At 39.2% G+C, this 14,754-nt stretch overlaps 3 protein-coding genes and 2 non-coding genes across 6 annotated transcripts; all 5 read right to left on the reverse strand.

Moving 5' to 3' along the window:
- Nucleotides 1-89: 89 nt before the first annotated feature.
- On the reverse strand, nt 90-3,289 carry LOC110758698 (Thioredoxin superfamily protein). 2 transcript variants are annotated; one of them, XM_021960612.2, is made up of 6 exons: nt 2,976-3,117; nt 2,088-2,468; nt 1,740-1,805; nt 1,200-1,340; nt 835-927; nt 90-557 (listed from the first exon to the last, which is right to left on the reverse strand). In XM_021960612.2, exons 2-6 carry the CDS (start codon nt 2,370-2,372, stop codon nt 339-341), a joined length of 804 nt encoding a protein of 267 aa, XP_021816304.1. In that variant the 5' UTR covers nt 2,373-2,468; nt 2,976-3,117; the 3' UTR covers nt 90-338. The 2 variants fall into 2 exon arrangements, with proteins under 2 accessions (XP_021816304.1, XP_021816305.1); XM_021960613.2 differs by lacking the exon at nt 2,088-2,468 and having other exon boundaries at nt 2,976-3,289.
- A 347-nt stretch (nt 3,290-3,636) lies between these two features.
- Nucleotides 3,637-6,786, reverse strand: LOC110758697 (NAD(P)-binding Rossmann-fold superfamily protein). Its single transcript, XM_021960611.2, has 6 exons — nt 6,506-6,786; nt 6,241-6,413; nt 5,960-6,145; nt 5,699-5,861; nt 4,577-4,763; nt 3,637-3,986 (listed from the first exon to the last, which is right to left on the reverse strand). Exons 1-6 carry the CDS (start codon nt 6,621-6,623, stop codon nt 3,842-3,844), a joined length of 972 nt encoding a protein of 323 aa, XP_021816303.1. The 5' UTR covers nt 6,624-6,786; the 3' UTR covers nt 3,637-3,841.
- Nucleotides 6,787-8,652: 1,866 nt separating this feature from the next.
- Nucleotides 8,653-8,832, reverse strand: LOC148294108 (small nucleolar RNA snoR137). Its single transcript, XR_015836926.1, has one exon. It is a non-coding gene; the product is annotated as a small nucleolar RNA snoR137 (small nucleolar RNA).
- Nucleotides 8,833-9,268: 436 nt separating this feature from the next.
- LOC148294109 (cinnamoyl-CoA reductase CAD2-like) lies at nt 9,269-12,384 on the reverse strand. Its single transcript, XM_088254942.1, has 6 exons — nt 12,099-12,384; nt 11,834-12,006; nt 11,553-11,738; nt 11,292-11,454; nt 10,173-10,359; nt 9,269-9,613 (listed from the first exon to the last, which is right to left on the reverse strand). Exons 1-6 carry the CDS (start codon nt 12,214-12,216, stop codon nt 9,469-9,471), a joined length of 972 nt encoding a protein of 323 aa, XP_088111068.1. The 5' UTR covers nt 12,217-12,384; the 3' UTR covers nt 9,269-9,468.
- Nucleotides 12,385-14,245: 1,861 nt separating this feature from the next.
- LOC148294110 (small nucleolar RNA snoR137) lies at nt 14,246-14,425 on the reverse strand. Its single transcript, XR_015836927.1, has one exon. It is a non-coding gene; the product is annotated as a small nucleolar RNA snoR137 (small nucleolar RNA).
- Between the last annotated feature and the right edge of the window lie 329 nt (nt 14,426-14,754).

A 14,754-nucleotide genomic window follows, 5' to 3' on the forward strand; every position in this document is an offset into this window, starting at 1 on the left:
TGAGAAGCACACCTTGTTTAATATGACAGGGTCAGCTGTTTTAATTGGAATTGGAAATGGAAAAGGCAAGGTTTACTGCAAGCCCCACCAACCATAACAAAGTCTTTGAATTTATTAAAATCTACTAGCTACTACATTTTAATTTTTATAAACTACTGCTCCTGTATATTTATTTGTTCATAGTAAAGATAAAGACACATTACCAGCACATTAAGTCTCTTTGTTCGGGACCAACCAACCCACAAGTAACTGCAATCTACTGGAAACGGGAAATACGAGCAAAAGCTGCACCATACCATTGATGACTGGATTAAAATGGATATGGAATTGCGAGACATCTATATCCAAATTGCCATGTTCATCTGACGCATCCACGATGTTAGGGTTGATCTTATCCTTCCGAATAACGCTGGCATCTTTCCCTCGTTACAACCAACTGAAAGGGTAGATTTAGTGCTTGCCTTTGGGATGGTATTAAGGGATAGTTTGCTGCAAGCCTTGAGGGCAGCGGTGCCATTATAAGCATTGCAGACATAGGTCAGAAAGTTTTCGTAGTCCTGCAAAGGGAGAAGAAATGTCATTTCTTGAAGATCCCGATAATAGAACAATAAACTCACTACTATGAGTCAATCAAGTTGGGGAAAACATCATAGAAGATTGTTTTTCTTAATATATATAAAGAACAGATAGAATTAAAAACTTGACAATACTCTACTCTATTGAAGCAAAAGAGAACCATCAGTAGTCCAGATACTTAAAAACATATATGCATAACCCAACCTTGGTGGCAATTGAAATGGAATTAGGAAATCTAATCATGAGATGGAAACAAACCTCATAAATTGGCAGTCCATCCACAACTACCCATGGCACATACTGATGTGGAGGCTGGAGAGCACTGGTTTCAGCTGCATATTGTAGTTCAAGCTGCCAGAGAATAATTCCACTTATATTGTGTTCCTTTTTTTGCTTTCATTAAAAATCACAAACACCAAACAAGGAAAAGAGAAAAGGGGTTTGTATTGTCCCTCTCAACAGAATAACAGAGGTTTCAAAAAATGGCATGATTAACAATCAGTGGAATGTCAAAAAAGTTTTCCAACAAGGTTTGATTCTTGTTAAGATACAATAAAATAAATAGATGCATTACAAGAGCGTGTTTGAATTCTATGAACGATTAATAAGCTAAAAAAACTGACCTCTTTGCCAAGTCCACTACTGTAGCATTCAGCAATAGGTTTTGAATCCAATCCCAGTTTCTCATAACATGACTCCCACTGGGGATACTTGTGCTCGTAAACCAAACTCTCAATGCAATAAATGAAAGGAAAATGATCATTCTGCATCAAGGTGACAGTGAACCAAATGTTAGCATTTCAGCTTGAGGATTACTTTCTATAGTTCCAACAACACTCCATAACTGGCATTTGACTTGGAATACGTTTCTGTGAAACCAACCAACAACCCTATCATATATATGCAAGGACACTGAACTATCCAAGAAGATTGAAAACTAATTACATAATGAATCCAAGCAAATTTCACGAAGAATTCATTAAACAAATCTAGAAGGATAAACCACCAACGCCTAGTGCATAGCGTGTTTTAATATAAGACAATAACTGTCAACCAGAATATTTCGATAACTAACATCATTGCATCATGACATACTTTGCAGGAATGCCAAAAATTATGTGTACTTGGGAAGTTTCTTTATATCTAGCTTGATCAAGTCTTACCAGTGCAGGCCAGATCTCGATGGCACAGGCTTCCACAGTGTTTAATAAGCATTCAGATGGACCATGCTGCAACCATCACAAACAAGTCAACCAGTCTGAATGCAATTGAAATTCATATCAATTACATCTACAACTCTCGGAAGCTACAAATTAAGCAAGATTAGACAAAACCCACATGCAAGAAGTGAAGGACAATCACTTGGGTTGAACTACAATGGTTAAGAAATTTATTATGTTCCACCAATTTACAGGCAATCATTTAGAGGACCAGTCCATGAAATGGCATCCTTTCAGCAAACCCAGATACAAATTTAAAAGAAGAAAAAATAAAGGAAAGAATAAAGGGACCTGGCAACTGAAGGTGTCATTGCTTCTGAGCTTGGCATTACCCCAAGGAGAAAGCTTGAGATCAACAATGGAGATGAGGTCATCTTCAAAGAGCTTGACCAGGTAATTGACAATAAAGTTGGCGCTGTAAGGGCAAAGGGACTCATAGTACAAAGCCAACGAGACTTTTCCAGAATCAGAAGGCAGAGTTCTAGCAGAAGAAGTGGGTGTGAACAGAGCAAACAACAAGAGGCAGGGGAGAAGAGAAAAACAAAGGGTTCTACTTTCTGTGCGAGAGGAAGCCATTGAAGGAATAAGAAAACTGAGAAAGAACAGAAGAGCTTATTGGGTTTTATGATTATGAGGTTGTCAGTGAAGCGTTAATTTCGCCATTTGTGAATCCTGTTAAACAGAGCAAGAGCCAAAGATCAAGTCAGAGATTTTGCCTTTGCCCAAAATTGGTGGATTACAAGTGGCAATTTAGACAAAACAGTTGGCAGGTTAATTTTTTCTCTCTCTTTTAACAGTTGGGTGGCTGTTTATAGTTACCTAAATACACGTAAATTCTAAAATTCATGGTCTCAAAAATTCATTATTATCCCTTTTTAAAAATAAAAAAAATTAGATACAATATTTTCTCCATCTCTTCCTTCAGTGCATTTTAACCAAAATGTTCATATAAAAATGGGTTTCCCTCTCTTTTTTCTTTTTAATTAAGTTTATAGAGAAAAATGAAATTACTGACGGAAAAGTGGCTCAAAGGTCACCCTAGAAGCCAAGAACTAGAACTAGAAATAGAAATAGTTATGGTCAATGAGCATGAAAAGTTTCAATGTTGCCATTAGGCCAATAATATTAATTAAAATTATTGTTAATAGAAACAGAAAGCAATAAGAGAGAGAGAGAGACCTGGCAATAGATGGTTTTGTTGGATCCAAGCTTCGCGTTGCCGTAGGGATAGAGCTTGAGATCAACTATGGAGATGAGCCCACTTTCAAAGAGCTTGATCAGTTCCTTCACGATGAAATCTTCACTGTCGGGACACAGGGTTTCATAGTAGACATCAACTGTGACTTTGTTGCTCTCAGAAGAAGTTGTGGTTGTTGGAAACAGTAAGACGGAACAGAGCAACAACAGCAGAGGATGAACACAAGTAAATGAGGCCATTGGGACTTCTTTCTTTCTCTGTTTTGGGGGATGTTGTCTTTTGGGCCACGACTTACAGGCACCGCTCAAAAATATTAATATTAATATTTATTTAATTAAATGCTGAAACTCCAAAAATGTATGTGACCTGAAAAATAGTCAAAATTCGAATGTAGCGAAGCTGACAGAGTGTGACGATGAATTGGGAATTGAAAAACTTGGGATCTGGGTCTTAATCTTGGAATCTTTTTCCCAATGAGAATAAGTTTGCCTCAGAAATTCACTAATCACTCGAGTTACAAGTACGTTAATGTCATCGCCTTATTAGCTTGATGTTTGTGAATACGAAAATAAATAAAAATTGTAGCTTTTCACCATCCGCCGCACCTTGAGCCAGTAAATGAGAACTGAGTTTGGGACTATGTTAACTTTTAATTTTAGGCAAATACCACAGCGGAATAGATTATGAACATTCAAATGTTGCTTATTTATACACATACAGATGGCATGGAGGCATGGCTGGTACATAGTATTAAACACAATCCATTAACTATATCATCTAGGTTGCACGTCCTCAACACATCTACAATAAGTAGGTTCTTCATAAGTTTCATATCCTTCAGTTTCGTTTATGAAATAAATCCCTTATTCTTTAGGCTCTCAACAGCATCCATGATGATTTGATCCATGGGAATGAATTCTAAACCCAAGTTCATTAGCTTCTTCGCGCCGTTTTTTTCCCTCAGCAACCCGGGTTGGGTATCCTTCGGCAAACTGCACAATAATAAACGAATTAATAGCTTGAGCAATTTCAAAGCCATATGTTCATGGAATGACTGTAAAAGGAATGCTGGCAGTTAAAGAAGTTGCAATGAACCATTTGATGTCTTGACAGTAATTATTGTAAAATAACAGATTTTTTCTCATTAATTTTTGGAGAAGGATTTATAAGTACTTATAGTAAGCTTTAGCAATACATTTACAGACTAATCCCTAAAATCAATCAACCTGTCTGACTAAATACAATCAGTTAGAACCATTTGTGAGAACATAATTCAGTATAGTGAGCTGTAGCTGTGTTATGATGAGGTTGAGCTTGATCATCTGTTGTTTTGCTATCAATTATAACATAGGGTATCAGTTTCACGATACTGCATATTTGACGTTCTGATGCTTATTGTTGTTATCAGGAAACCAAACTCCTAAACATAATATATGCACATGGTTATGGCCAAAAAATATATATATGCACATGGTTATGGCCAAAAAATATATATATGCACATAGTTATGGCAAAATATATATATACGCACTTAGTGTCAGTTGCAAAACCACTTTACAGGAGTCTAAGGACTGGAATTTACCTCGGAACCTTGTAATCGGGGTAAAGTTCAGCTACCTTGGCCACGAAGTCACCATAATGTGATATAGCTTCAAGACACATGTGCCTACCAGTGGCCGATTTGTTCTCATACACTAAAATGTGTGCAAGAGCTACATCTTTAAAATGCACAGATCCCATAAAGAAGTTCTCGTATGTTTCAGTGCAGCCTGCAGCAAAGATTGACAAGGATATTGTCAGTTCTTTTTCTTTTTCAGGTTGATCGATTTTCCTTGTTACTTCAGCCACGATACTTCTAGGGCCACTACACTTCTGTCCAGTCCTCCACTAACCAGGAGAAGAGATAAGGTGACATGGATAGACAATTTAAGGAAACCAAAAACCGACCCTTTAATGACATAAACTATCAAACTTAAAGAGAAACATATGCTAGCAGGAACTCTGCTTGGCTCCTTATCTGGACGAAGCCAGTCCTCTGTACTTGCAAATCACAGCTTCACATGTGTGCAAAGATAACTCATTAAACGCTCAAAAGAAAGAAATTTTTTATTTATTCTGCACACATGTGAAAGGCAGATTTGCAGGAAAGAAGGAGCCAAGTATTAGATTGCTAGCAAAGAGATGCAAAAGGATTCCTCTATTGCCACACACACTCATTCTCACACAATCCACCTTCTCCAAACTTGGGGACTAACCAGGCAAAAAACTTCAAACAAACTCAAGTATTATAAATGACGAAATACTTCAAGATTTTAAATACCAAACTCAAACCTTTCTTTAGCAGAAATGTCTTTTCAGACAATATATAATGTCCACCTGCTTCCTGGTTCATCTACCAACTACAGCCTCAATAAGAACTTGGTCACCTTAGTCTCATGTTACCAAATAAATGGGAAATGTTCTCTTACCATACAGATGTTATGTTATCAAACAAACTGTCAATCAAATGCAAAACTATGTCTGAATGTATGATTTCGATCGACAATTTGGCAACATAACATGGCAAACTATCAGGCAACAGAACATTACACAATAATAGAGTATTCAAATAAGACTGCCCATATGAGAATTGGATGGAGTCAACAATCTACTTCTAGGTGCAACGCTAGAAGATATTCAAACACAAATGTGCAGAGAACAATACCCTCAAGAAGGCGCACTAGCATCACCATGCTAGCATTGAGCCTGGGCGAAATGACATCGCCCATCACGGTGCCAGGATTCACCACAACCACATCCAATCCCTTCTCCTTGGCAAATTCCCACGCAGCTTTCTCTGCCAAAGTTTTCGACAATGGATACCACAACTAACCAAACATCAAACACAATCAGCATCACATCACAGTCCCCAATTTTCAAAATTTCAAACTACAATAACAAAGAACTTAGGCACTCAGTAACTCACTCCCTTCTGCTTGCAGTAGTCAATGTCGGTCCAGCAATCCTCACCCTTGATCTTATCGGAAGGCCAGTGAGGGCTGGGAGTGATGGCGGAGACGGAGGATGTCAGCACCACTCGAATGACCCCAGCCTGCTTCGCTGCCGTCAGAACATTAAGCGTTCCTTTGATCGCCGGGTCCAGAAGCTCCTTCTGTATAACAAAAAGCACAACAATTTCATCTAAATATAATCATAATTAGAAAGAATTGAGCTTCTTTTATGGCGTTTTTGTGAAGAAGAAGCAACCTCGGGTTCTTGGACTTGATCGACGATGCAAGGAGAGGCGAGGTGGAAGACGCCGGAGCAGCCATTGATGGCGGCGAAGATGGAGTTGTAGTCGAGGAGGTCGATCTGGAAGAGACGGAGACGCGTCGCTGCTCCTTCTAGGGCTTCTAGATGCTTCGTCTCACCCTCGTCCTCTGCAACAAAAACGACACGACGACGTTTCAGACTGAACAGCAAGGAAATGGCAGTTGTGTAGATAAATGGAAAAGGCAAAGGGTAAACTAACTGAGATCTTTGACGGTGGCATGGACGGTGTAATTACGGTCGAGGAGGAGGCGGACGACCCATGATCCAATACAGCCACTTCCACCGGTAACGCATACGACCTCACCTGTCTTCGACATATTATCCTAGTTAGTACCTCTTCCTAGAGGAGAGCTTTGCTTGGTTACAGTTACTTCAGCTACTTGCTGCTGGTGACCAGTTGGATTTGGGCCACGTCGGAGAACCTTCTAATACAAGCCCAGAAGAACTTCGATGCCCATGTCTAATATTTTATTTTTTATTTTGAAGAATCGATAATATTCTAAATTACTCTAATTTATGAAGAGAGGATTCAAACTCGTATGTCAAGAGGTGGACACATTATCATGATCCACTATTGCGCCTAAAATTCAATTTGACAGTGATTTCTTTTTAGAATAAGAAAATTTACTTTCACGGTAAAAATTCAATTACTTGTGCATGCGAGTGACTCTCAATTATTGATATGGTGGATCTTCCCTGTCACGTGCCATAGTGTGTGTTATAAACACATGTTATGTTATAACTGGTCAGTGCTTGACATTCATCCTGCCATGTGATAAGGAAATTCTCACCCGAGTTTTTCCTATCAAAGACATAAATTGTCTCTCGCAATAATCACTTATTATCTTCCAATGGAAAGAATAAATCTCAAGTTTGAATGCCCTCCCTCATAAATCAGAGAAAAAAAATTCATTACCATTACCAGTCTAGTATTGTATTGTGGTATTAATACGACAATGGAACAAGAAATTCCCTTCTACGTATTTATTTGAATCTTGCAGCAAACATTCTCTATAATCCATTCAATTTCCTCTGTTACATATCCTCTGTTGAAATTATGAAACTGGAACTGCAGTCAACAGAATAACATAATACAAAATGATTGGCTTTGTAATTTAGCTGGTTCATCCCTTTATAAGCGAGGATAAATAATAATAACAAGGGCTAAAGTTGAATCTAAGCAAAAACATATGTATTACTGCAGGCCAAGATGCTATTTCTCTTCTACTGATTTGTCGTACTTTTAGTCTGCAAAAATGGGGCAACATAGCAATGCCCTCAAATTCAATCATGTCTATCCAAAAACTTCTCTATCAGCACTGAAAATGCAGCAAAACCAGCACAACCAACACTGGCTACTTGTGGACCGCCTAAAACAGCACAACAAGAAAATTGTAAGAACTTGAGATTGATATGCAACGAAGGAAATTTCACAGATAGCAGGACCATAATGAGAACAATTCCAACAAGGGTCAAATTTTTAACCACTCGGGGCGGTACTTGTATTGTTTACTCATCCTTTCATCCATGTTATATCACTTATCTTTCAGTGAGACCTAATAATTGAAAAAAATAAAACATATTGATGCTCTTTTTGGGAGGGTCAACTTAGGTGAATGAGTGCTGGATCTTCAGTTGGGGAAGAAGGTTGTGGACTTTCGGTACATAGGGATCCTGCAGAAGGAAGCAAGGAAGAAGCGATCGTCAAGCTTCGGGAATCGTTGTGGTATCGGCAAGGCTCTCCAATGCTTAAGTCAACTATATGTGGTAATTTTGACAGAGTAACAGTAAAGATGAAAAAGTAGTTACCCTTTTACTCGAGCATTGTTCCCTATTTGTAGGGAAATGAAAATGAGAGTTTTGCACAAAGTTTCGATGTCGGACTTTATGCAAACTGTTGTAGAGGCGACACGTGTCCATGGCTCTAGGTTATGTAGTTGGGAGTTTCGGCAGGTGGTTACCGCTTCTGAAGGGGGCCTTCCTTCGGTAGGTGAAGAAGGTGATGATGCCACTCGTCTTCTAAAGGTTTGTCTGTGTGTCTTTTTGGAGTGTTTCTTTCCTTTGGCAGCCAACATGTAACATCCCACATCGACCAACGGAGAGGGGGTGATGTGTCTTATATGTACATGCCCGCCTCCATCTAACACGAGGCCTTTTGGGAGCTCACTGACTTCGGATTCATGGGAACTCTGAAGTTAAGCGAGTTGGGGCTAGAGCAATCCCAGGATGGGTGACCCACTAGGAAATTGTTTGTGAGTTCCCAGAAACAAAACCGTGAGGGCAAAGAGGGGGGCCCAAAGCGGACAATATCGTACTACGGCGGAGCTGATCCCAGGATATGACACAACATGTGCAACCAAAAAGTATGCATGGTAAGCTGGTTCTGGCTTAGGTGTGTTCCTTCTCTTGTTGTATCCTTGTTTGTATGCATGGTGCTGTTTAATACTGGCAATTTGATCTATGCTTCGGAAACTTGAACATCCCCAACCCAACAAAATTTACAGGGAGTTCACCATAAGAAGCAATATTGCGACTTACTCAATGACTGCCCTCTATACCCTATCTAGCCCAGGACAAGGAAGTGTTCAACCAATTAAAGTGAACCAACACTCTAAATGGTTTATAGTTTCCTATTTGCTTCTTAAGTAGCGACAAAACAGGATTAAGAAGCTGAATTTGGTTATAGATATGAACTTCAGATTCTAACTATGATAAGAGAGAAATTATAAAGGTATGCAACCTCTTCTTTTTAAATTATTGTAACTTATTATAAAATGTCTTTGCACTCGTAATGGCTTGAGTTTGCGCTCATAATCGTTTGAGTTACAAGTATGACGAACTTAATGCCTTTGCCTTATTAGCTTAATGTTTGTGAATACGAAAATAAATAAAAATTGTAGCTTTTCCCCATCCGCTGCACCTTGAGCCAGTAAATGAGAATTGAGCTTGGGACTATGTTAACTTTTAATTTTAAGCAAATATCACAGCAGAATATATTATGAACATTCAAATGTTGCTTATTTATTCACATACAGATTGCATGGAGGTATGGCTGGTACATAGTATTAAACACAATCCATTAACTATATCATTTAGGCTGCACGTCCTCGCCACATCTACAATAAGTAGGTTCTTCTTAAGTTTCATATCCTTCAGTTTCGTTTATGAAATAAATCCCTTATTCTTTAGGCTCTCAACAGCATCCTTGATGATTTGATCCATGGGAATGAAGTCTAAACCCAAGTTCATTAGCTTCTTCGCGCCATTTTTTTCCCTCAGCAACCCGGGTTGGGTATCCTTCGGCAAACTGCACAATAATAAACGTATTAATAGCTTGAGCAATTTCAAAGCCATATGTTCATGGAATGACTGTAAAAGGAATGCTGGCAGTTAAAGAAGCTGCAATGAACCATTTGATGTCTTGACAGTAATTATTGTAAAATAACAGATTTTTTCTCATTAATTTTTGGAGAAGGATTTACAAGTACTTATAGTAAGCTTTAGCAATACAGTTACAGACTAATCCCTAAAATCACTCAACCTGTCTAACTAAATACAATCAGTTAGAACCATTTGGGAGAACATAATTCAGTACAGAGAGCTGTAGCTGTGTTATGATGAGGTTGAGCTTGATCATCTGTTGTTTTGCTATCAATTATAACATAGGGTATCAGTTTCATGATACTGCATATTTGACGTTCTGATGCTTATTGTTGTTATCAGGAAACCAAACTCCTAAACATAAAATATGCACATAGTTATGGCCAAAAAAAATATATATGCACATAGTTATGGCAAAATATATATATACGCACATAGTGTCAGTTGCAAAACCACTTTACCGGAGTCTAAGGACTGGAATTTACCTCGGAACCTTGTACTCGGGGTAAAGTTCAGCTACCTTAGCCACGAAGTCACCATAATGTGATATAGCTTCAACGCACAGGTGCCTACCAGTGGCCGATTTGTTCTCATACAATAAAATGTGTGCAAGAGCTACATCTTTAAAATGCACAGATCCCATAAAGATGTTCTCGTATGTTTCAATGCAGCCTGCAGAAAAGATTGAAAAGGATATTGTCAATTCTTTTTCTTTTTCAGGTTGATCGATTTTCCTTGTTACTTCAGCCATGAAGCTTCTAGGGCCATTAACCTTCTGTCCAGTCCTCCGCTAACCAGGAGAAGAGATAAGGTGACATGGATAGACAATTTAAGGAAACCAAAAACCGACCCTTTAATGACATAAACTATCAAACTTGAAGAGAAACATATGCTAGCAGGAACTCTGCTTGGCTCCTTATCTGGATGAAGCCAGTCCTCTGTACTTACAAATCACAGCTTCACTGCAAAGATAACTCATTAAACGCTCAAAAGAAAGAAAAGAAAAAAAAAAATTATGCACACATGTGAAAGGGTGATTTGCAGGAAAGAAGGAGCCAAGTATTTGCTTGCTAGCAAAGAGGTGCAAAAGGATTCCTCTATTGCCACACACACTCATTCTCACACAATCCACCTTCTCCAAACTTGGGGACTAACTAGGCAAAAAACTTCAAACAAACTCAAGTATTATAAATGAAGAAATACTTCAAGATTTTAAATACCAAACTCAAACCTTTCTTTAGCAGAAATGTCTTTTCAGAAAATATATAATGTCCACCTGCTTCCTGGTTCATCTACCAACTACAGCCTCAATAAGAACTTGGTCACCTTAGTCTCATGTTACCAAATAAATGGGAAATGTTCTCTTACTATACAGATGTTATGTTATCAAACAAACTGTCAATCAAATGCAAAACTACGTCTGAATGTATGATTTCGATCGACAATTTGGCAACATAACATGGCAAACTATCAGGCAACAGAACATTACAGAATAATAGAGTATTCAAATAAGACTGCCCATATGAGAATTGGATGGAGTCAACAATCTACTTCTAGGTGCAACACTAGAAGATATTCAAACACAAATGTGCAGAGAACAATACCCTCAAGAAGACGCACTAGCGTCACCATGCTAGCATTGAGCCTGGGCGAAATGACATCGCCCATCACGAAGCCAGGATTCACCACAACCACATCCAATCCCTTCTCCTTGGCAAATTCCCACGCAGCTTTCTCTGCCAAAGTTTTCGACACTGAATACCACAACTAACCAAACACCAAACACAATCAGCATCACATCACAGTCCCCAATTTTCAAAATTTCAAACTATAATAAAAAAGAACTTAGGCACTCAGTAACTCACTCCCTTCTGCTTGCAGTAGTCAATGTCGGTCCAGCAATCCTCATCCTTGATCTTATCGGACGGCCAGTGAGGGCTGGGAGTGATGGCGGCGATGGAGGATGTCAGCACCACTCGAATGACCCCAGCCTGCTTCGCTGCCGTCAGAACATTAAGCGTTCCTTTGATCGCCGGGTCCAGAAGCTCCTTCTGTATAACAAAAAGCACAACAATTTCATCTAAATATAATCATAATTAGAAAGAATTGAGCTTCTTTTATGGCGTTTTTGTCAAGATGAAGCAACCTCGGGGTCTTGGACTTGATCGATGATGTTAGGAGAGGCGAGGTGGAAGACGCCGGAGCAGCCATTGATGGCGGCGAAGATGGAGTTGTAGTCGAGGAGGTCGATCTGGAAGAGACGGAGACGCGTCGCTGCTCCTTCTAGGGCTTCTAGATGCTTCGTCTCACCCTCGTCCTCTGCAACAAAAACGACACGACGACGTTTCAGACTGAACAGCAAGGAAATGGCAGTTGTGTAGATAAATGGAAAAGGCAAAGGGTAAACTAACTGAGATCTTTGACGGTGGCATGGACGGTGTAATTACGGTCGAGGAGGAGGCGGACGACCCATGATCCAATACAGCCACTTCCACCGGTAACGCATACGACCTCACCTGTCTTCGACATATTATCCTAGTTAGTACCTCTTCCTAGAGGAGAGCTTTGCTTGGTTACAGTTACTTCAGCTACTTGCTGCTGGTGACCAGTTGGATTTGGGCCACGTCGGAGAACCTTCTAATACAAGCCCAGAAGAACTTCGATGCCCATGTCTAATATTTTATTTTTTATTTTGAAGAATCGATAATATTCTAAATTACTCTAATTTATGAAGAGAGGATTCAAACTCGTATGTCAAGAGGTGGACACATTATCATGATCCACTATTGCGCCTAAAATTCAATTTGACAGTGATTTCTTTTTAGAATAAGAAAATTTACTTTCACGGTAAAAATTCAATTACTTGTGCATGCGAGTGACTCTCAATTATTGATATGGTGGATCTTCCCTGTCACGTGCCATAGTGTGTGTTATAAACACATGTTATGTTATAACTGGTCAGTGCTTGACATTCATCCTGCCATGTGATAAGGAAATTCTCACCCGAGTTTTTCCTATCAAAGACATAAATTGTCTCTCGCAATAATCACTTATTATCTTCCAATGGAAAGAATAAATCTCAAGTTTGAATGCCCTCCCTCATAAATCAGAGAAAAAAAATTCATTACCATTACCAGTCTAGTATTGTATTGTGGTATTAATACGACAATGGAACAAGAAATTCCCTTCTACGTATTTATTTGAATCTTGCAGCAAACATTCTCTATAATCCATTCAATTTCCTCTGTTACATATCCTCTGTTGAAATTATGAAACTGGAACTGCAGTCAACAGAATAACATAATACAAAATGATTGGCTTTGTAATTTAGCTGGTTCATCCCTTTATAAGCGAGGATAAATAATAATAACAAGGGCTAAAGTTGAATCTAAGCAAAAACATATGTATTACTGCAGGCCAAGATGCTATTTCTCTTCTACTGATTTGTCGTACTTTTAGTCTGCAAAAATGGGGCAACATAGCAATGCCCTCAAATTCAATCATGTCTATCCAAAAACTTCTCTATCAGCACTGAAAATGCAGCAAAACCAGCACAACCAACACTGGCTACTTGTGGACCGCCTAAAACAGCACAACAAGAAAATTGTAAGAACTTGAGATTGATATGCAACGAAGGAAATTTCACAGATAGCAGGACCATAATGAGAACAATTCCAACAAGGGTCAAATTTTTAACCACTCGGGGCGGTACTTGTATTGTTTACTCATCCTTTCATCCATGTTATATCACTTATCTTTCAGTGAGACCTAATAATTGAAAAAAATAAAACATATTGATGCTCTTTTTGGGAGGGTCAACTTAGGTGAATGAGTGCTGGATCTTCAGTTGGGGAAGAAGGTTGTGGACTTTCGGTACATAGGGATCCTGCAGAAGGAAGCAAGGAAGAAGCGATCGTCAAGCTTCGGGAATCGTTGTGGTATCGGCAAGGCTCTCCAATGCTTAAGTCAACTATATGTGGTAATTTTGACAGAGTAACAGTAAAGATGAAAAAGTAGTTACCCTTTTACTCGAGCATTGTTCCCTATTTGTAGGGAAATGAAAATGAGAGTTTTGCACAAAGTTTCGATGTCGGACTTTATGCAAACTGTTGTAGAGGCGACACGTGTCCATGGCTCTAGGTTATGTAGTTGGGAGTTTCGGCAGGTGGTTACCGCTTCTGAAGGGGGCCTTCCTTCGGTAGGTGAAGAAGGTGATGATGCCACTCGTCTTCTAAAGGTTTGTCTGTGTGTCTTTTTGGAGTGTTTCTTTCCTTTGGCAGCCAACATGTAACATCCCACATCGACCAACGGAGAGGGGGTGATGTGTCTTATATGTACATGCCCGCCTCCATCTAACACGAGGCCTTTTGGGAGCTCACTGACTTCGGATTCATGGGAACTCTGAAGTTAAGCGAGTTGGGGCTAGAGCAATCCCAGGATGGGTGACCCACTAGGAAATTGTTTGTGAGTTCCCAGAAACAAAACCGTGAGGGCAAAGAGGGGGGCCCAAAGCGGACAATATCGTACTACGGCGGAGCTGATCCCAGGATATGACACAACATGTGCAACCAAAAAGTATGCATGGTAAGCTGGTTCTGGCTTAGGTGTGTTCCTTCTCTTGTTGTATCCTTGTTTGTATGCATGGTGCTGTTTAATACTGGCAATTTGATCTATGCTTCGGAAACTTGAACATCCCCAACCCAACAAAATTTACAGGGAGTTCACCATAAGAAGCAATATTGCGACTTACTCAATGACTGCCCTCTATACCCTATCTAGCCCAGGACAAGGAAGTGTTCAACCAATTAAAGTGAACCAACACTCTAAATGGTTTATAGTTTCCTATTTGCTTCTTAAGTAGCGACAAAACAGGATTAAGAAGCTGAATTTGGTTATAGATATGAACTTCAGATTCTAACTATGATAAGAGAGAAATTATAAAGGTATGCAACCTCTTCTTTTTAAATTATTGTAACTTATTATAAAATGTCTTTGCACTCGTAATGGCTTGAGTTTGCGCTCATAATCGTTTGAGTTACAAGTATGACGAACTTAATGCCTTTGCCT

This window comes from Prunus avium, chromosome 6 (genome assembly GCF_965620075.1).
Source record: "Prunus avium chromosome 6, drPruAviu1.hap1.1, whole genome shotgun sequence".
In the NCBI taxonomy this organism is placed as follows: Eukaryota; Viridiplantae; Streptophyta; class Magnoliopsida; order Rosales; family Rosaceae; genus Prunus; species Prunus avium.